The following is a 21,967-nucleotide window of genomic DNA, read 5'->3' on the forward strand; positions in this document are numbered from 1 at the left end:
GATTTCAGCATCCAAGCCTTCAAAAATGGGCCACAAGAGCCCCAAAATGCGAGTCCATGTGACTTTTTAATGGAGGCACGTGCTGGTACATGTGCGTACGCACAGGGAGTTGTGTGCACGCACACATGGCTGTGTGCTTCTCCTTTATTTTCTTCATGTTTTCTCCCTTTGTACATGCTTCCTTCCACTTTTGCCTTGCCAAACTTACCTTTAGGACCTAAAATCACTCAACAAACATGTCATGGCATCGAATGGCATAAAAGTGTGATTAAAATCACTAATTTAAGCTCAAAAACGCATGTTTTTACATTTAGGCACAATCTAGAGAGAAAACACAAAAGCATGCTATTTAGGTGAATAAATGTGGGTTTATATGATGAAATCCACTCAAATCAAACCAAAATATATGGATTCATCAATTCCCCCACACTTAAACAATAGCATGCCCTCATGCTACTCACAATCAAAGGAAAAGGGTAAAAGGCAAGCAAATTATTCAATGCAACTATGTGCATGCAACTATGCAAAACACTATCTATCTTTATCTATACTATGGTTCCTATTGAGTTTGGCACAAAACAAACAAGAGATTCCAATCAATCCAAAACAAGCCTTAGGGCCAAGGCAAAGAATTAATGCACTATGATCAATGTCCAAAGAATTGAATTGAAATTTTCAAACTAGCAACCAAACAACTTGCAAGAAGATACAATATGAGGGACAAAAACATAGAATTGAGCGATCGAACCCCTCACCGGATGTGTATTCTCTCTATTCGCTCAGTGTTTAGGGTTTAATCACTCAATTCTCCTTTAATCATGCTTTTTGAAGATTTGCGAGTCATCTAACAATCAATTAATATTTGATACATGAAAAACAAATATCATGAGGTCTTTGGAGGGTTGTAATGGGGCTAGGGTTAAGGTAGGATCAATATGGTTAAGTGGACTTAGTGAATTAGATCTTTGATTAGCTCAAGTGTCCACCTAATCCTATATCATCCTATGTACACATAACAAAACAACCTAACTACCCATTTATCTCCTATCTCACATTTACTCATGTATTTTCTTTCCAAAACACACACATATGCATCTTTTATTCACTTTTTTTTTCATATACTTTTATGCACAAAACTTGATTTGATTGATTTTTTTTTATAAACAATTCCTTGTTTTTGTCAACAAGAGAAGATGCATATGTCTTGAACAATGAATGCACGAGTATTACCCTATTATCCAAATTTCCTCAATGAAAATCCCAAAAAAGCTTATCACCAACGTTTTCCAACAATCTTCCCCCACAATTAGAGTACACACACTACTCCACCTAAGCTAATCAAAGAGTAATCCAAGGACATCAATGGTTTTTCGCTTTAGGGAGAATAATGTGCTTAGAATAAGAACAAAAAAGGGATTTAAAGGCTCAAAAAAGGGTTTACAGTGGTGAATGCAAGGGTTGGCCATATAGGTTAGTGAGTTCAATATCCAAAATGGCCTCAATCGTACTAAATACATCCAAACAACAAATATAGGACATATAGCCTCATACAAATCTAAGATAAGATCACAGTAAAAAATACTACAAGAAAACAACTCTATTACCACGCTTTTTGAGCTATCGCTACGTTTTTGAAAGGGTGACGTTTGCAAGTGTGGTGGTTGCTCTATCACCACGCTTTTGGTGACCTATCGCCACACTTTTTTTGCCACGCTTTTTATAGATTGCCACGCTTAAAAGCGTGGCCGTATGTGAGAGATACGGCCACTCTTTTGAAACGTGGCCACAGAGAGAGATATGGTCACGCTTTCAAAGCGTGGCGATAGAGAGAGATATGGCCACGCTTTTGAAGTGTGGCGATAGCAAGATACAGCCACGCTTTTAAAGCGTGGCAATAGCTAATGATATAGCCACACTTTAAAAGCGTGGCAATAACCTTATAAAATTAAAAAAAATCCTTTTTCTTATTTTTACCTTTATCGCTGCAAAATATAAATTTTCAGTCCTTTTTTATTACCAAACCTACAAATATAGTATGCAATTTTATTACAAGACAAATTAAACAATAATTAGTGACATGATTTTTACTATAATTGTTTTATACATTAAAAAAATAATACTCAAATACAATAAATCTCAAATTCAAATTCCAAAACTAAAAACTGAAAAAAAATACAGAAACAATAGAACTTAAACCCTAAGTCCTTTATTGTTCCCTCTAGCCCTATGAAACTTCCTTCCCTTAGATCGTACAAATCATTACAAGCTCTATTTGAAACCAAACACACAGTCCTGCAAAAAAAAAAAAAAACAAAAACTTTGCAAACTAGTTATATTTATCTCCGTCGTCAACATCTTCTTATAGTAGGGCCCATGCACTGCCCTTTCTTAACCATCAAGTTCTCTGGCGGCTGAGTCTCCTCTAACCATGTCACTTATGATGCTTCCACTAGTAGGTGATAACATGTAGGTAATAATTAGGTGATAACATGTGCTACAGAAGAGAACCTGCATATAGGTATCATAAAGGTTATCATTAAGCACAGAAGAAAAAGTAGCTGGCAAGCAGTGGATATTTACCGTATTCATGATATGCGCATTCAAGAGTCTTTGATACAATTTTACTTTTCAACACCTAAGTTAATCCCTTTTCTTGATTGTTCCAGTACCAATAATGATCAAGAAGATATAAAGAGACATTAAAAAACTCTTAAAAGGAACACTAAAGTAACATGCAGCGAAGTGAATACATTTTATGGTGTAACAACTGGTGCATATTCACATACCTTGTCCTTAACCAAACCACCAAAAGTGAATACCCCAGCTTCTTCTAATGCAACAAGTACTCTCTTCTGCATAAATAATCCAAGCTTAAAAGTGTAAATTATTTTGCAAAACGCAGCAACCAAAATAGAGGCATTACAGTTGCAAGAAATTTTAGTTTGTGCCAACTTAATATCAACACCAGGATGAAATACAAACTGAGCAAGTTCAGCTAGCAATTGCAAGATGGTGATAAAAGTCAGTAAACATTGATCAAAACCACATGTAACAACTCAAACTTATAAGAAATGTTCCCCACGTCATCAAACATCTTAATTCCGTTTTTTCACTACTTATGTTGCACAAAGATATGAATGTAACCAACTTATTCAAGTTTTCACGAGAAAAAGAATAGAAGTATCTGCACCATCTATCAATATATACCAAAAAAAGAAAAGCAACATATAAAATCTACCGAGCTTAAACCTAAAAGTAAACCAATAAATAGCCTTAATTTAATGGTTTCATTTACACCTTAATCTCTTATATCAATTTAATTTATAATGCATTGAATTGATGAATTTTTACTTACTAACTGGATTGTTAACAGTTCACTCCAGATAGAAATCTTTTACCATCAAAGGAGACGCTAATTTCTAGAAGACCAAAGCAAGAAAAAACTGCGTGAAACACAGATCAATTCACAGAAGAAAATCAGAAGGAGTATATAATTATCTTTCTTCCTTCACTTAATTTCTGTCTAACTATCTGCCCCAAAGTTGGCTGAAAATTAGGAAGGGAAAAAGAAAGAGATTAGAATTACCAATAACACAAAAAACTACCAAATGCAAACCTGCTCCCCTTTTATTAATCCAAAACAACACATGCATTGCCTGACCTTGACACTTAAAAAAAGGGGGGGGGAAGCCATGAAAGTATTTTACCTTGACTGGCTGAAAAAACTCATCAACAACATTTTTTTCCCTTGAATCATCTGAGGGTGAACAAACTTCAAGAGGAGCTACCGAGGCATTAGAATGTGCACCGACTCCAGAATGGCTAGATGAAGCACCTTGCCAGGGCAAAAAAACTGATGCAACAAGGTCATACATCATTATTCCAGCATCAGCCAGGGCAAGACTCGCACCTACTTCAATCGCATAGGTAAATTGGTATTTATTTGAATCAACAGAGTATTCATTTGTATCTTAAAATGAAACGACAAATTCAAAAGATTAAAAACTCATCAGCTATACTAATAAGTAATGTGTAGCATGAAAGGTATGCCAAATAAGTAATGTTATTCTCCAAAAAATGTCAAAAAGAAACTTTACTTCCTTACATGAATGAAAACCTCTAAAATTAACAATCTGGTACCAATAATGTTCCTTGTAATTTTAGCTGACAATCCAGAACTGTAAGCATAAAGGATGTCATCAATATCTTCAAATCATCAAACCAAAGCAAATCCAGAACAGTAAATTTTAGGTCCAGTCTCCTTTACGTGGAGCTGAATATGACAAGAAAAAAATTTTAAGAGAGACACTTGGAGGCTAGTTGATACATTGAGATGTTTGTGTTTTAGATTTCCTTCCAAAACAAAAAATTTAAGAATCATGGTGTAACATAAAAGACAGAAGCGGCACCGAATAGTTAAAATCAAATATCAATCAAGCAAAAATATCAAATTCTAATCTTTAAATACCATGATCCCACCCACTTCCCTATGTGTTAGCCATAATCCCTATAGAAATAAATGGCATATCAAACAACACATTATAAAACCGTTTTAGTGCCAATGTTTTCCCATCTTTAGGTTATAAAAAAAATTAAAAAAAAAAGAAACCTTAATGCAAAAAACCTAGTTTTCCATGTTTCTTCAATTCTTCTAAATGATATGTAAAGCAAAGAGAAGCCGCACACTTTCTAAGACATCATGCTCCTATCTTAAATTACTAATCTAGAGATTTAAGTAAAAAAAAAAGCATAATCCTACATAATACAACAAAGATTTCAGTTTTCACAAGAGTATACATTTTACAAACAGTAAAAATGCACACACTAACATTGTGAATGCTAAATTAAAAGTCACCCACATCGCAATTTTCTAATACAATTTTCACATAGTCCAAAAATCAAACGAGTAGCTCAAATTCCTCCTCAAATAATCAGAACAATAAAGATAATTACAAGCCCATATAACTAAACAAGATTTCAACTCTAACAGAAGCTACTTACAGCTCAAAATAGTAATACATACCATCGTTTCAAAACCCCTTTGATCCGAGTGAACCTTGATTATCATCCTGAGAGCAGAAACACACAAAACCCACATATAAGAAACAAAAAAAAAGATTAAAACTTTGCACCATTCATCATGAACTGAGAGTCATATATATCTATAGAAAAGACAGTGTGAATGTGCTAGAATTTTGAAAAATTCACAGAAATTGAAGAAAACGTACCTTAGTAGAAGCCATTGGAAAGGCTCAGAAGAAGTTAGAGAGAGAGAGAGAGAGTGCAGTAGAGTACAACAAAGAGAGAAAGATGGAGGGAGAGAAAGAAAGAGAGAGACACGGAGAAAGAGACAACGTCAGCGCCACCAAGCAAAAGAACGTGGAGTTGTTTTCTTCTTCTTGTTTAATCACCAAGCTCTTTCCACAATTTATTCCTACTTTAAATTGCAGGTTAGAATTTAGGTAATGACTTAGCTTCATACTAATAACATAACTGTATCCAGATTTAAAAATCCCCAAAAAGTGCCATTTTATGCATCATCTATTGAAAATGCAAGCAAAACTATTGTAAAATAGTTCCCTTTCAAAATATCACCGCAATTTAATATATAATAGGCAATCAGATAGACATATGATTTTAAGGTTTAAAAAAGATGCATATAATTTTAAACTAATAAAACTTTTAAAAAATAACACTAAAATTATCTTCCCTAATATAATGTAAAAAAATCAATGAAAATATTTGCCATACCCTGAACTGTGAGGTGCCTTCCGTAAATGTTTAAGTTGTGCAGGTTTCGCTGCTGAAGGTACAATCCCATAATTTGTTCCAATCTTACCAATTCTGTCATCTTCAAGGTCTTCTTCTCCAAGGCCTTCACCTCCGCCATGGTGGGGTGTAGTCCCTGCTTCCGTCCTGCGCTGCCACCACATGTGTCTCCGTCTCGTTCACTTTCCCTGCCAAAAGCCTCCCATTTGACACCGTCACTCACTCACGAAACCTGAGTGATCAAAATAAACTAAAATAAAATAAGAACAGAGAGCACTAAACCAAAATTGAAATGAGAACATCAAACAACAAATTAAAATCAAATAATTAAAAAACCGCAACCACAAAAGTTAGAGAACAAATTCAAAATCAACAAAAATCAAGAATCAAGAACAGAACAGAAACTGACAGTGAAAAATAGATGCAGACAAAATACAAGAACAAAAATCAAGAACAGAATCGAGCAATGAAAAATAGATGCAGTGAAAAATCAAGAACCAAAAATCAAGAACAGAATCAATTCAAGTACAGAACAGGAAAAAATAGAAGCAGTAAAAAATCATAAAGAAAATCAAGAATCAAGAATAGCAACCAAGAGAATACTAGAGAACTGCAGAAAGTAAAGTGCTTACAGTCTTTAGATAACAAACTCAACCACAACAATTACAAAATGCCAACTGAATATAAAGTGCTTACAGTCCGGAGAGGGTTGTTTCGTGACAGAGACAAAAGAGGTGCTTGGTGACGGCGGTCTTCTTGGCCGCGGAGAGGTGCTTGGTGACGGCGAGGGCTTCTTGCACGATGGCACTCTCTGCGATGGAGAAGAGCGCCGCGGTAGGGACTCGCGGCTTGGTGACGAGAAACGCGCCACCGCCGCGGATTGCGTGAGAAGGATGGCGGGGCAGGAGAAGGGCGCCGCAGATGGAGGAGGAGGTAGGGACGCGCTACGGTCTACGACTCTATCGATGGAGGGGGCGCTATGGAGGAGGATGGAGATTCCAGAACAGGGGTTAGGGACTGAGGGAGGCGCTGCATGAGTGAATCTCACTTAGGGTTAGGGGTTTCGTTATTAGGAGTATTAGGGATTAGGGATGTGATAAAAGATTAAAACAACGGAAGCTTTTTTTTCATATACGAAGGAAAGCTTTTTTTTTTTGGGAACCTTTTGGCCACGCTTTTGAAGCGTGCCAAAAGATTTACAGAAAACAGCCACGCTTTTAAAATGTTCCCATAACAAAACTCTATCGCCACATTTTGAAAGCGTGTCTGTTTCTCTCTATGACTACGCTTTTTAAGTGTGGCAAAAAAAAGTGTGGCCAAATCTCAAATCAATTGCCACCCTCATTAAAGCGTGGCCGTTGACCCCTTTCACCACGCTTTTAAAGCGTAGCAAGAAAAAAGTGGTCAAATCTCTATTTAATCGCCACGCTCATAAAAGCGTGGCCATTGACCACTTTTGGCCACGCTTTTGAAGCATGGCAAGAAAAAAGCGTGGCCATAGGCTTTTTTTCTTGTAGTGAAAGGAGTATAATCACCCAAGAACAAACTTTATGGTTTGAGATGTACAACCATCTATTAGAGCTCAAATCTCACAAGGTATATTGTTCTAGCTCTTTTTCTATGTTCTATGAAAAAAAGATGCTTCAAGCAAGTTAATCAATGGCATGCTTCAAGCTAAATTGGGAAAATAAACAAACCAACAATAGAAATAGATAAACTAAAAGACTAGAACAAATAAAAGTAGAAGAGAAACTAAATTAAAGGAACAATGAACCTAGAATTGAGAAGAAATAAACCTAAAACTAAGAGAAATCCAAAAACCAAGTGAAAGGAGAGAGCCTTTCTCTCTAGAAACTACATCTAAAACCTAATTTGTGAATAATGAGAAGTGTCTCCATGAATCCCTTGATTCCCCCACTCTGTAGTCTCTAATCTATATTTTCTGGGCCGAAAATTGGGTCAAAAACAGCCCAGAAATCGCCCCCAACGATTTCTGATACGTCCAGCACGTGGCTCTGTCATGCGTACGCGTGGATTGAATTTTCGCCAGGTCACGCGTATGCGTGATCCACGTGTGCGTGTTACCTAACAGCATGGCAACTATAGCAAATTATATATCATTTAGAAGCCCTGGATATTAGCTTTCCAACGCAATTGGAACCGCCTCATTTGGATCTCTGTAGCTCAAGTTATGGTCGATTTAGTACGAAGAGGTCAGGCTAGACAGCTCAGCAATTCCTTCAATTTCTTGTATTCCTTCCACTTTTGCATGCTTCATTTCCATCCTCCAAGCCATTCCTGCTGTGTAAACCCTGAAAGCACTTAACACACATATCACGGCATCGAATGGTAAGATTAATGAGGGAAGCAAGAGGAAAAAGGGCTATTGGTGCAGAGGAAGAGGAGGAAGACTTGGACATAACCATGGATGATGATATGGAAAACCATCATGAAGGAGAGGTGAACAATCATGTCAGAGGAGGTGCAGCCAACCCTGCTGGACAAGAGAGGAGAGTTCTAGGTTCCTACATTAATCCAAACCCAGGAAACTGTGGTAGCAGCATTCAAAAGCCAACCATCCATGCCAATAATTTCAAATTGAAGCCATAACTCATCACACTAGTTTAAAACAATTGTTCTTTTGGAGGAAGCGCCCAAGAAGACCCAAATCAGCATCTCACTACATTCCTAAGGATCTGTGACACAGTGAAATCAAATGGAGTTCATCCTGATACTTATAGGCTGCTTTTATTCCCCTTCTCTCTAAGGGATAAAGCATCCAAGTGGCTAGAATCATTTCCAAAGGAGAGCCTCACAACTTGGGAAGATGTAGTTAACAAATTCTCGGCAAGGTTCTATCCTCCGCAAAGAGTCAATAGGCTGAGAGCAGAGGTTCAAACATTCAGACAGCAGGATGGTGAGACTATTTATGAAGCCTGGGAGAGATTCAAAGATTTGACAAGGAAATGTCCTGTGATATGTTTAATGAGGGGGAGCAACTTCATATCTTTTATGAAGGGCTGAATCGTGAATCAAAGAAAGTTGTAGACCACTCATCTGGAGGTTCTCTTAACAAGAAGAAGACCATTGAAGAAGCTATTGATGTTATAGAGACAGTGGCTGACAATGAGTATTTTTATGCCTCAGATAGAAGCAACAACAGGGGAGTCATAGAGCTAAACAACATGGATGTAATTTTGGCTCAAAACAAGATAATTGCCAAGCAATTGGCAGATCTCACAAAGAAGATGGAGGCAAGCTAAGTAGCAGCAATTCACACCCAATCATCAGCACCAGAAGAGTCAAACACAGAGGAAGAAGAAGTCAACTACATTGGAAATTTGGCAAGACAAGAGCATGACCCTTACTCCAAGATTTACAACCCTGGTTGGAAGAACCACCCAAACTTTGGGTGGGAAAACCAACAAAACCAAAAACAAAACCACAGACCCCACAATCCAAACCAGTACAATAACTCCACTCACCAATTCTCCAACCAAAGACCATATCAGACCACACAAAACACTTATTCACAACCACACTACCAAGCCCAAGCCAATCAGCCTCAACACCCCACTTCTAACCCACCACCTGATGACAGATTCTCCAAGATCGAAGCTATGCTTGAAAACCTTTGCAGGGAGTCTGAAGATAACAAAACATTTAAGGAGGAAGTGAGGATGAGTATGAAAAGTCGAGGAGAAATTATCAAGCAGCTTGAGATACAAGTGGGATACCTATCTCAACAAATTCCCAAATCCACTGATAGCTTCCCAAGTGACACTGAGAAGAATCCAAGAGGAGGAACACAAAATGTGAGATGGGAAGAATGTAAAGCAATAAACCTCACAAGTGAGGAGGTTTGGAAGGAAGAAATTAGCAATCCTATAGAACATAATCAAAGAGTTTCAGAGGAGAAGCAAGAAGAGATTGAACAAAGGACTGACCCGGCCCAAGGGAGAGAACCAAAAGAGAAGAAAACCCTGCAACCATATGTGCCACAAGCACCATTCCCACAAAGACTTAGGGGCAGTGAGAAAGGGAGAACATACACCAGATTCTTGGATGTATTTAAGACCCTTCCTGTCAACATCCCCTTCCTCGAAACCCTCAAATAGATGCCTACTTGTATCAAGTGGATGAAGGAGTTACTAGCTAGGAAGAGCAACCTGAAGGGTGGCCAGACAGTGGTGATGAACAAGGAATGTAGTACTCTCATTCAGAAGGCATTAATACCCATAAAGAAAGGGGATCCAGGAAGCTTTCACATCCCCTGTGCTATAGGAGACACCATGATTGATAGAGGATTTTGTGATTTGGGAGCCAGCATAAATGTGATGCCTCTGTCTTTCATGAAGAGATTGAAAATCAATGAGCTTAAGTCCACAGATGTAATCATCTAATTGGCTAATAAGACTCAGAAGAAAACAGAAGGAGTAGTCGAGAATGTGATGCCAAGGCATCCCTTAGCCTAGTTTTACTAGCCTTTTTCCTTTGTTTTTAATAGGTTTTATACACTTTCTTGGGTTACAAGTAAGCCATTTGGGTAGAAATTCATGTGTATTTGGATTCAATCAACCATGAGTAAATTGATGCATTTTCATGAGGTTTTGTGCTATAATTGCTTATATGTTAAGGATGAGAAGAAGTCTCATGATTTTAGCAAATCTTTGATGCATTTGTTGATTGATGACAGGTGACCAAAAGGCTTGGAGGAAGGTTGAAGAAAGGGAATGGCAACAATGGAAATGAAGGCAGCAAAACCACCCTGGGAAGAGCTCACGTTTGTGCCAATGTTTGCCTCAAACTTGAGGTCAAACATTGGCTTAAGAAGAACCCTGGAGGAAGCAATGTTTGCACCAACGTTTGCCTCAAACTTGAGGTCAAACATTGGCTCAAAACTTAACCCTGGAAGAGCCAACGTTTGCGCCAACGTTTGCCTCAAACTTGAGGTCAAGCGTTGGCTCAAAAAATGCACCAGGAAGACTTAACGTTTGCGCCAACGTTTGCCTCAAACTTGAGGTCAAACGTTGGCTAAAAATTTCCCTGGAGAGAACCACGTTTGAGCTCACGTTTGACCTCAAACGTGAACTCAAACGTGAGTGACAGAAAAGCACCGTTCTGCATAATGTTAACACACAAACGTTTGAGTCAACGTTTGCCTCAAACGTTGACTCAAACGTGAATGCTCCAGAGTCCAAATTGCAAACGGATTTCTTCTCAAGTCCAAGAGCAATCAATTGAGGCTATCTTCAATCCAATTCCATCAAGACCAAGGCCCAAATTCAAGGCTTAATGATCAATAGAAGGAAGTGTATAAATAGAATCTAGTTTGATTTAGAAAAGACCGGAACTTTTACTTTTGAACTTTTTACCTCTGAGAATTTACATTTTGTAATTGGGACTTTGGATCTTGAAGAATTGGGAGGAGAATTGAGTTCTCTTCCTCTCTGGGTTTCCTATTTTCTTTTCGGCAAAGCTTGCTTGAGTCTTGATAGTGAAGAGTTGAGGAAATTCTGTCTCAACCTCACTCTTGAGATCTTTTTGTTTCCTTTTCTTGCATAATTCAAGTTTCTTTACTGTTTGATCTTTAATTTGTTTGCAATTGTTTTCTGAATTGGATCAAGGAAGGTAGTGAGATCTAGACTTAGTTTTCTAGTCTCTTGACCCCTGAGATTTGCATTTTCATTTGAATTCATTTGCTGAATGCTTTTTCAAGCTAATTTACTTTTCTGTTTGAGATTCACTTCAGTTTAATTCATCCTTTATTCTTCTGTCCATTGCAATTTTACTTTCTCTTGTTTAATTTCTACAATCCCAATTCCCAATTCCTTTTAGAATTAAAGCAATTTACATTTCTTGCACTTTAAGCTTCAATCATTTACATTTCTTGCAATCTAAGTGTCTGCAATTTACATTACTTGCATTTTAAGATTCAGCTCTTTTAATTCTTCTACACTTTAAGTTCTTGTCAATTATCCCTCTCCCTTTAATTTCATGCAATTTAGCTTCTGTTGGATACAAATCACTCAAATCAACTCTTGTTCGCTTGACTAAATCAATCACTAAACTAAAATTTCTCAATCCTTCAATCCATGTGGGATCGACCTCACTCACGTGAGTTATTATTACTTGATGCGACCCGGTACACTTGCCGGTGAGTTTTGTGTTGGATCGTTTTCCACACATCAAAATGTACTAGTCAAAGTGGGAAATTACTTTCTCCCCACTAATTTTGTAGTTCTTGAAATGGAAGAGAGCCATCTTCACCCGATCATCTTAGGAAGACCATTCTTGGCTACTGGTAGAGCACTCATTGATGTAGAACAAGGAGAGTTCATACTGAGAATACATGATGAGTAGCTCACTTTCCATGTCTTCAAGCCCATGTATGAGTCTGAGCAAGAGAGCAAGGAGTTAAAGGAAGAACCCAGCGAGAGCTCTTTAAAGGAGAACAGCAATGAACCACCATCCAAGCCTTTGAAGCTTTCATTGGTGGATAAACAAGAAGCTCAAGAGACAGAGCAACCAAGGATACTAGAGGAGGAGCTAAAACAACAAGAACCAAGGGAATCAATCAACAAAGATCACTCCAACACAAGTACTTCTAAAGCACTACTTAAAGAAGAGAGGAAAATGGGGAAGAAGTACCAAGGAGATGGAGGAATAAGAAAATTTCCACAGAGGATTTCTCAATCGGTGACAAAGTGATATCAGCCACCATTCACTCATACCTCCTCATCTCCCTGTGATACCATCTCAATTGCCTCAAGTCTACACAATCAACAGAATCCTCTCATTGGAACATGTAAAAATTCTTAAAGAATCAACTGGTGAGAGATTCACAGTAAGGGGAGAAGATTTGAGGCATTACAATCCACCCTAACAGTAAACCAACCGTCAAGCTAATGACGCTAAAGAAGCGCTCTATGGGAGGCAACCCATGATTTAATTTCCATGATTTTAAACTTTCAGTGTAAATAACAATTATTGCTCTAGCATAAATTCAAGCTCTCATAGACCGATTTGACAACTGTCCATGACATTTTGAAGCATAGGATCCAATTCTAAGTTTGGTGTGCTTACAGGCACACTAAGATGTTTTTCAAAAATGATGACCATATTGCCATTTTGACATATGTCTAAGAGTTTTCTTGGAATATATAGCCAAACATTAAGTTTGGTGTTCTATATATTGTAAAAACAAGTCATGAGAGTCAAATCTCTTTTGAAGTCTTGAAATTCATGAAAGAGCAACCATGTTCTTAATTTTTAGTTCGTGTTTAAAATAGGAAAAATAAAGTGTTTCTCATGATGATTTAACCAAGGGTGACAATAATCCCATTGAGATCTCAATGACATTACTTGGAGGAAGTAAAACTTTGAACCATATAGCCAAACACTAAGTTTGGTGTCCTCCAAGACTATATAAGAGCACAAGAGGAGTCACGGTTGGTTGAACAATCATAAGGAATGCTAGGCAAAATTTTTAGCTTTGAGTATTAATTGTCATGTGCTTGTCGCCACTTGTTTGTATTCACTTCCTTTGCCTTTTTATGATGGATAGGTATGCAGAAGAACTATTCAATGAAAGGGACAAGGCAATGGATGGTAAAGATAGCATGAGAACAAAAAGTAGGTCACATGGTTTGGAAGGGTGCTTCTTGGGAATAAAAATCTGCACATCTTGAGAAGAGGTACCTAGAAGACCGAACAGATATACTTAACGGAGAGGCAACTTTTGTCTTCATTCAACCTTGCATGCACACCCTTCATTCATAACCTTTCCCAAAGAATCCTAACCATCCATTCTTCATTAAAGCTTACTGTAAATGGCTTCACTTGGACCGTGCATATAAACTAAAGTTTTCATACTTCTTGTACTCTAAAAAAATTCAGCTCTTGTGTTCTCTAAAGCCAAAGCCCAACAACCGTGTTTATGTGCAACAAATCATTCTTGTTCACTTGCTTCCACAATATTACCGAGCCTTCAAACCACCTTTTCATCGAGAGTGCATCACATTAGTCATCCCTCTTCATAAACCTTCAACCTCTATTCAGGTAATCATCAAGGAAGATATGGCATCTTCTTCAAGTTTCAAAAGAAGGAGAGGAAAGGAACCTATTACTGAAGAAAGTGAAAACGACTATGATCGATGGAAGTTCAGATCATGGTTTCACCAAATGCAACTTGGGTAGATGAATGACAAAAAGATATATCAAGAAATCCCTTTCCAGCTACCTGAGGATGGATGCCCAGAAATAAAAGCCAAGATCAGAAAGAGAAAATGGGAAGAGCTGACCTCATCAATCACTAGGATTAATACAAACATCATAAGGGAGTTTTATGCTAACATTGCAAGGCTGGATATGACCAGTGCCCTAACTTACAAGAGTTATATACGGGGTGTGGAAGTAGAATTTAGTCTGAAGACCATTATGAAGGTCTTAGGACTAAGGCCAGCATATTTTGATGAGCCGGGGTACCAAGAAAGAGTGAATGAGAACCTAAATTATGATGAAATCTCTAGTGATATCTGTGTGGTTAATGCTGACTGGGAGAGGGACAACCAAGGAGGGCACAAGTACTTGAAAAGGGGAGATCTCATCCCTAAAGCAAAAGGTTGGTATGAGCTTATAAAGAGATCAATTCTGGGCACAGTGAACACCTCGGAAGTTAACAAGAAAAGGCCTGTCATGCTACACTGTATAATGGTAGGAGAAAAGATAAAAGTTCACGAGATCATTGCAAAATGATATTCAAAAGATTGCAAAGAAAAATTTTGCTAAAGCTTGGCTCCATTACCCAAGCACCATTATGCGGTTATGCATGATGGCCAGAGTGTCACTGGAGGATGCAAAACCTAAAATGGCTGCATCCAGGCATGCCTATGACCCTCAAAAGGATGATGAATGTCAGAGAGGCACAACAAAGTTGAAGACCACAAAGGAGGCGAAGGAGAGAGAAACCACGAGAGGAAGAAGAACGAGAAGAAGAACAAGAAGAAGAGTAACAATTCCAATCACAAACCAACATGGACATGAGCCAGATGTAAGAAGCAATTGAAAGGCTATCTGAACAGTACATGAGAGTTCAAGAGAAACAAAAAGAACTCTATTCACAATACATGAGAGCTCAAGAGAGACAAGAGGAGCTTCAGTTGAGAATGATGAGCCAGCAGAGAGATTTTGAGTTAAGATCTCTAGTTATGCAAAGAGAATAAGCTTCACAATTTCAAGAATCTTTCAACCAGCTGGCCCAACATCAAGTTGAAAATATGAGAGCTTTCAAGGAATTCATGACTCTTCAGGATGCAAGATATGAAGTTCAAGTTAATTATAACATAAATGCTCAAATCAAGCTCAACTATATGGCGGAATATCTACCTGGTCTGAACCCAACATTTCCAAATTATGATCAATACTTTAAGGAAAGAAGTGAGTTGGAAGTAGACAAAGTAATACACCTTAAAGACAGAGTGGAAAAGACAATGAAGAAAGCTGGATTCTGGACAAAGTTAAAGGAAAAAGGCAAGGGAGAAACTAGTAAGCAAGCATGAGAGATGAAGAAGAAAGACAAACAGGATAAAAAATGAAAGGTGGACTTGCTCCTTGTTTATCATATTCAATAAAGAAAGAACATGTTTGTTTTAGTTGATAGTCAACTTTTAGTTTAAGTTATTTTGCATTCTGTGGTGTTTAATTTTGCAATAAATGTGCTAGCCTAGGTGTGTGTGTGTGTTTCAAATTCACTTGCTTGAATGTATGCTTGTCCCCTGTCTTTTTCAATAAAGGAAATGTTTGAACAGAAGTGGAATAGTTCCTTTTTGACAAGGAAGTGAAATAACAGTAAGTGGTGGTATATATGTCTGATTGTGTAGTAGCTCACTAATAATGAATAAAAGGGTGGATTGTCCCCCTTTTAGTGTAAACTAGGATGCTGTCTATGAATCTTAGCAAATAAAAGTCCTTGGATGAAAGAAAAACAAATAAAAAGAAAGAAAAAGAAAAGCCAAAAGTGGCGACAAAAACAGAAGAAAGCAAAGAATAAAGCTAGACACCAATAGCTTGGACCTTATGACATATGCCTGTGGTGTCTTTGTACTAGGATCTGCTTGGATGATTAGGTTCTATGGAGTGCCTTAACACTTGGTAACTTGGGTTAACTAACCCGGGATTATCAACCAAAAATCCATTATCAAGAGCAACCTAGTTACAAGGCATTTAGTAACCCAAAGAGGTGTTGGGCACCAATGTCTTAAGAAGAATTGTGAGCCAAGTGTCTGTAGTGAATATGTGTTGGGTGCAAATAAGCTAAGAAGCTGCTACAACACATGACACTGAGCTGCTAGAATCAAAGAATAAGTTCACAGAAGAAGAAAATAAAGAAAAGCAATTACCAAGGATGAGTGAATAATAAGAGGTCATAGCAGTATGTTAGTTGATGCTTAAAGGAGACATTCTATTCCTAAGGATCAATAAGAAGTGAGCTGCAACATTTTCTGCATAAAACCCCATGAACTCTTAATAATGACTTGCTGATGTGAACATCACTTTTTGTTTCATTCAGTCTGCTCAATAATTCAATACTTGCTTAGGGACAAGCAAGATTTAAGTTTAGTGTTGTGATGCCAAGGCATCTTAGACTCGTTTCACTAGCCTTTTTCTTTGTTTTTAATAGGTTTTATACACTTTCTTGAGTTATAAGTAAGCAATTGGGTTAGAAATTCATGTATGCCTAGATTCATCTAATCATGGTTAATTTGATGCAATTTCATGAGAATTATGCTATAATTACTTTTGTGCTAAGAATGATGAGAATTTTCATGACTTGAGCAAGCTTTGATGCATGTATTGGTTGATGACAGGTGAAGGAAAGCATGGGAGGAAGTTGAAGAAGGAACATGAAAAGGATGAACAAGAAGCAACGTCGGTTGCCAAGTTGGACCACCAATGTTGCCTCAAACGTTGAGAAGAAAGCGGAGCAAGATTCTGCATAATTTGCTGGTGCCCACGTTGGAGGGAACGTTGGCAAGCCAACATTACCCCCAACGCTGTGATATAAAGAGCTTTCTAGAAATTTTGAAAATTTGTAGTGACGCGCACGCGTGCTATACGCGTACGCGTGGATTGGAAATTCTGAAAATCCACGCGCACGCTTAGCTGACGCGTACGCGTGGATGGGTAACGTTGGACCCTAAACGCTGCCTTAAACATTGGTGGCCAACGTGCGCGATTTTAATCCAAAATTCTGAATTTGAAAAAGCACAACGACGCGCACGCGTACAGCACGCGCATGCGTGGATAGGCCAACGTTGGAGGGAACGTTGCCAGTCCAATGCTGAGGCCAACGTTCTTCTGAATGCTTTTAAAACTGGAAATGGGATTTTTGCATCCACGTGCACGCGTAGCGTACGCGCAAGGCACGCGTACACGTGGGTAGAAGAACATTGGCACTCCAACGTTGAGTCTAACGCCAATGACAGCAAGCAGAACTGATTTTTCAGAGACGCGTTTGAGTCAACGTTGGCCATCAAACGTGGACTCCAATGTGAGCAGCAGAATTTGGCAATTCAAACAGATCTCTTCTCAACAGCAACGGAAACCAATTGGAGCAACTTCAACCCAATTTAATCAAGGCCAAAAGCCTAATTCAAAGATTGAAGATCAATGGAAGAAAGTGTATAAATAGCTTAGAATTTAAGTAGAATGGACTTTTAGCGCGGCAGAGAGATACGGACATTCTGCTAGTTTTAATTTTCTCCAATTCTTTCAATTCTGCAATGTATCTTTCAATTCCATTTTTCATTTTGAGAGCCATGAACAACTAAACCCCTTTCATTGGGTTAGGGTGCTCTGTGTAATTCAGTGGATCAATATTAGTTTTCATTCTTCTTCTTCATTCTTTTCTCTTGATTTTACTAGAAAGCTTTTGTTCTTCATCCAATTGGATAGTTGTCTTGGGAAATAAGCTATTCATAATTGGATCTTCTCTGAACCTTGGAAGAGGAATGAGGAGATCATGCTAGAAATACTTTCTCACATTGGATTAGATTGGGGTTTGGATGGATATAGTGACATGTAATCCTACTAATTCTTTGATCTATGAATTTGTGTGGTATAATCAGTGTCCAAACTTCATCTCTTCCCATGAGAACTTAAATCAAGGAATAGGACAATTGTTCATGCTTAGAGAGATTAGATCACCAAGGAATTGGGATCTAATCACCTAAGATTGCCAAGAAGATCAATGAATGCATTGATTGAGGAATAGACGAAAATGAATTTGATCCGGAGAATTATAACATCTCCTGACCCCAATGAGCTTTCCCATCTTTAATCTACCTATTATTTTATATTCTGCTTCTTTAATTTCATGCTAAACCCCCATTCCCATTTAATTTCTTGCAATTTAAGCTTCTGTTCTTTATATTCTGCAATTTAATTTCTATTCCTTTAATTTCTTGCAATTTAAGTTCCCTGCCGATCTTACTTTCTGCAATCCCAATTCAATTTCGATTTTGCTCAACTACATCGTGGTCGACCTGAGTTCAACCTACAATACCTTAATAGGTCGGACAACCTTAAATCAGCTCGGCGCAGTAGTCTCGACTCCACATCTATGCATGAAGTTCCCAACTACAGAAGGGATAGCTACAATAAAAGCAGACCAGAAGACAGCGCGCCACTGTTACAACGAAAGTCTAAACCTCAGAGGCAGAGGAGAAGAATTCCACACCATCGAACTCGGTGGAGTTCAGAGGCGGGAAGAACTCCGCCCACAACCCGAAGGTGACATAGAAAAAGTCCAGATCGGAGATATCCCGGACAAAACAACCAATATCGGTACGATCCTAAAAGGAGACACAAAAGAACCACTCGTACAGTTCTTACAAGATAACGTCGACCTCTTTGCATGGAAGGCTGCAGACATGCCAGGCATAGACCCCAAGTTAATGAGCCACAAGCTAGTAGTCCACCCAGGATCTCGGCCAGTACAACAGAGACGTAGAAAGCTCAGACCAGAACGATCCCAAGCTGTGGAAGAACAGGTACAAGCTCTACTGGAGGCAGGATTCATAAGAGAAATCAAGTATCCACTATGGCTAGCTAACATCGTCTTGGTAAAAAAATCAAATGGGAAGTGGCGAATGTGCACCGACTACACTGATCTCAACAAAGCCTGCCCAAAAGATCCTTATCCACTCCCAAGTATCGACGCTCTGGTAGATGCCTCCTCCGGATATAAATACCTCTCGTTTATGGACGCATATTCGGGATACAATCAAATCCCGATGTACCCACCCGTCCAAGAAAAAACTTCATTCTTAACCCCATAAGTAAACTACTGCTACATCGTCATGCCTTTTGGACTTAAAAACGCAGGAGCTACCTACCAGAGATTGATGAATAAAGTTTTTACGAATCACATCGGAAAAATCAGGGAAGTCTATGTGGACGACATGTTAATAAAGACGCAAAATGAAGAGACGTTACTGTCCGACCTCACCCAAGTATTCGACACTATAAGAAGGCATGGCATGTGACTTAATCTTGCAAAATGCACCTTCGCAGTAGAAGCTAGCAAATTCTTGGGTTTTATGCTTACACAAAGAGGAATCGAGGCAAATCCGGATAAATGCCAGGCCATACTCGATATGAAGAGCCCGACTTGCGTCAAAGAGGTACAACAGCTCAATGGAAGATTGGCAGCCTTGTCCAGATTTCTAGCGGGATCAGCAATAAGATCTCTCCCCTTCTATGCTACTCTAAGGAAGGGAAAGAGGTTTGAATGGACAACGGAGTGCGAGCATGCATTCCAAGATTTCAAAATATTCCTGGGACAGCCACCTATCCTATCTCGGCCACGGGAAGGAGAACCACTTATATCATACCTCGCAGTAGGAAGTCGGGCAGTAGCCTCAGCATTAGTCCGAGAAGACGACAGTGGGCAATAACCTGTATATTTCATCAGCAAAGCATTACAAGGATCCGAGTTGAACTACCAAAAAATAGAAAAATTCGCCTACGCTCTCGTACTAACATCCCAACGACTGCGTCCGTACTTCCAAGCTCACACCATTAGGGTTCGAACCAACCAACCCTTAAAAGGGATTTTGCAGAAAACAGACTTAGCAGGCAGAATCTTGCAATGGGCAGTCGAGTTGTCTGAATTCGATCTTCAATATGAAGCTCGGACAGCCATCAAATTGCAATATCTGGCCGACTTCATTGCAGAATTTATAGGCACCCCAGAAATCTCTACAGAATGGAATCTCTATGTAGATGGTTTCTCAAATAAAACTGGAAGCGGCGCGGGTGTGATAATAGAAAGCGACCAGGGAACCGAAATCAAACTTTCTCTCAAATTCGGGTTCCCAGCCTCAAACAACCAAGCTGAATATGAGGCGCTATTGGCCGGTTTAAAACTGGCTAGGGAGGTTGGAGCTCAAAAGCTTATCATCTTCAGTGACTCATAAGTAGTCACTTCACAAATAGCAGGGAGCTACCAAGCCAAAGATCCCACTGAAGAGAGTAACTTTTGCATGGTCTAGAAATTTGCAGATAAATCCTCGTTGCAGGTATAGCTTCTAAACCAACAAAAGTCCTTTCTTACAAACGTTTTGGTTGTCACAAGTAACAAACCCCTTTAAAATTGATAACCAAGTATTTAAACCTCGGGTCGTCTTCTCAAGGAATTGCAGGGAAGTATGTTCTTATTATTGGTTATGAGTCTTGTAAATTGGGGGGTTTTGAAAGTAAGGAACCAGTATGTTAAATGATAAGAAAAATAAAATAGTAATAATAAAATAAACTCTTGGCAAGGTATTAGAATTGGAAGTCCTATCCTAGTTATCCTTATCAGGTGTGATGAGAATTGGATTTTAATCCCACTTAGTTAAGTCAAGTGGACTAATTAGCTTGATTCTCAAGTCCTAGTCAATCCCTGTGGGAAGACTAGCTTTAGAGCAATCTAGATCAATTAGGAATCTGCCAATTTCAACCACTGCTGAGTTTGACAACTCAAGTGTTACCAATTACTTAACCAAAGCCAAAAGGAAGAAAATATCTAAATTAAATTAAAAGCATTCATAAATAGAATAAAACAATCATAAACTGAAATACCTCAAAATATATTAAATAGAACATTCAAATCTTAACATGGAAAGATTCATAAGCTAAATTGGAACATTAACAAGTAAGAGAATTGGAATACTTGAAAATAGAGGAGAGACATTAATTAAAGGAAAATATTGGACCTGGTATTGAAGCAATAAAATTAAAAGGAATCCTAATCCTAAATCCTAAGAGAGAGGAGAGAACCTCTCTCTCTAAAAACTACATCTAAATCCTAAAATTGTGTATTATAAGCTTGTGATTGTGAATGAATGGATTCTCCCACTTTATAGCCTCTAATTTTTGTTTTCTGGGCCGAAAACTGGGTCGAAAACAGTCCAAAAATCATTGGAGAAGAAATCTGCCACGCTGATTTTCAGAACTGCGACGCGTCCGCATGGAGCATGTGTTCACATCACCTAGCGTCAGGGCAACTATGGCATATTATATATCAAATCGAAGCTCCGGACGTTAGCTTTCCAATGCAACTGGAACCGCGCCGTTTGGACCTCTGTAGCTAAAGTTATAGCTGTTTGAGTGCGAAGAGGTCAAGCTGGACAACTTAGCAATTTCTCCAACTTCTTGTATTCCTTCCACTTTTGCATGCTTCCTTTCCATCCTCTGAGCCATTCCTTCCCTGTAATCTCTGAAATCATGTAACACACATATCAAGGCGTCTAATGGTAATAAGAGAGGATTAATCATAGGGAACTTAAGGCCAAAGAAGCATGTTTTCAATCATAGCACAAAATCAGGAAGGAAAATGTAAAACATGCGAATAGTATGAATAAGTGGGTAAAGAGTTGATAAAAACCACTCTATTGAGCACAAGATAAACCATAAAATAGTGGTTTATCAACCTCCCCACACTTAAACATTAGCATGTCCTCATGCTAAGCTCAAGAGAAGCTATAAGAGAGTAAAGAGGAATGATAGTATGAAATACAACCTATCTATGTGAATGCAACTACATGCAAAATATTTCTACCTACTTGGCTAAAAGGAAATAAATCTTTCAAGAATAAATATGAACTGGATTTCACTAATTTAAATCATAAACATGAAGTACAAATAGACTTGT

At 38.4% G+C, this 21,967-nt stretch overlaps 1 protein-coding gene and 1 non-coding gene across 17 annotated transcripts; both read right to left on the bottom strand.

Moving 5' to 3' along the window:
- Nucleotides 1-2,081: 2,081 nt before the first annotated feature.
- LOC110265948 (uncharacterized) lies at nt 2,082-6,849 on the bottom strand. 16 transcript variants are annotated; one of them, XR_015896857.1, is made up of 9 exons: nt 6,466-6,849; nt 5,752-6,001; nt 5,229-5,434; nt 5,024-5,069; nt 3,708-3,910; nt 3,356-3,546; nt 2,787-2,852; nt 2,581-2,652; nt 2,377-2,508 (listed from the first exon to the last, which is right to left on the bottom strand). XR_015896857.1 is itself a non-coding variant. In XM_088497538.1 (8 exons), the coding sequence occupies exons 6-8, from the start codon at nt 3,876-3,878 to the stop codon at nt 2,389-2,391; spliced, it is 357 nt and encodes a 118-aa protein (XP_088353664.1). In that variant the 5' UTR covers nt 3,879-3,910; nt 4,106-4,178; nt 5,024-5,069; nt 5,229-5,434; nt 5,752-6,001; nt 6,466-6,837; the 3' UTR covers nt 2,082-2,388. The 16 variants fall into 16 exon arrangements, 8 of the variants coding, with proteins under 8 accessions (XP_088353664.1, XP_088353663.1, XP_088353661.1 ...); XR_015896861.1 differs by lacking the exon at nt 2,581-2,652 and having other exon boundaries at nt 2,082-2,508; nt 3,356-3,443; nt 5,752-6,019; nt 6,466-6,840; XR_015896858.1 differs by lacking the exon at nt 2,581-2,652 and having other exon boundaries at nt 2,082-2,508; nt 3,708-3,913; nt 6,466-6,837.
- A 1,797-nt stretch (nt 6,850-8,646) lies between these two features.
- Nucleotides 8,647-8,749, bottom strand: LOC148548493 (small nucleolar RNA R71). Its single transcript, XR_015897826.1, has one exon. It is a non-coding gene; the product is annotated as a small nucleolar RNA R71 (small nucleolar RNA).
- Nucleotides 8,750-21,967: the final 13,218 nt, after the last annotated feature.

This window comes from Arachis ipaensis, chromosome B8 (assembly GCF_059453495.1).
Source record: "Arachis ipaensis isolate K30076 ecotype BB chromosome B8, ASM5945349v1, whole genome shotgun sequence".
Taxonomy (NCBI): Eukaryota; Viridiplantae; Streptophyta; class Magnoliopsida; order Fabales; family Fabaceae; genus Arachis; species Arachis ipaensis.

What these genes read in the sequence shown, in the direction of transcription:
- LOC110265948 (XM_088497535.1), bottom strand. Translation starts at nt 3,878, where the DNA reads ATGATGTATGACCTTGTTGCATCAGTTTTTTTGCCCTGGCAAGGTGCT. An exon ending in AGTTTTTTCAGCCAGTCAAG is followed by an intron (nt 2,853 to 3,707) that starts GTAAAATACTTT and finishes TTATTTATGCAG; the next exon opens with AAGAGAGTACTTGTTGCATT. An exon ending in GTGGTTTGGTTAAGGACAAG is followed by an intron (nt 2,509 to 2,786) that starts GTATGTGAATAT and finishes ACCTATATGCAG; the next exon opens with GTTCTCTTCTGTAGCACATG.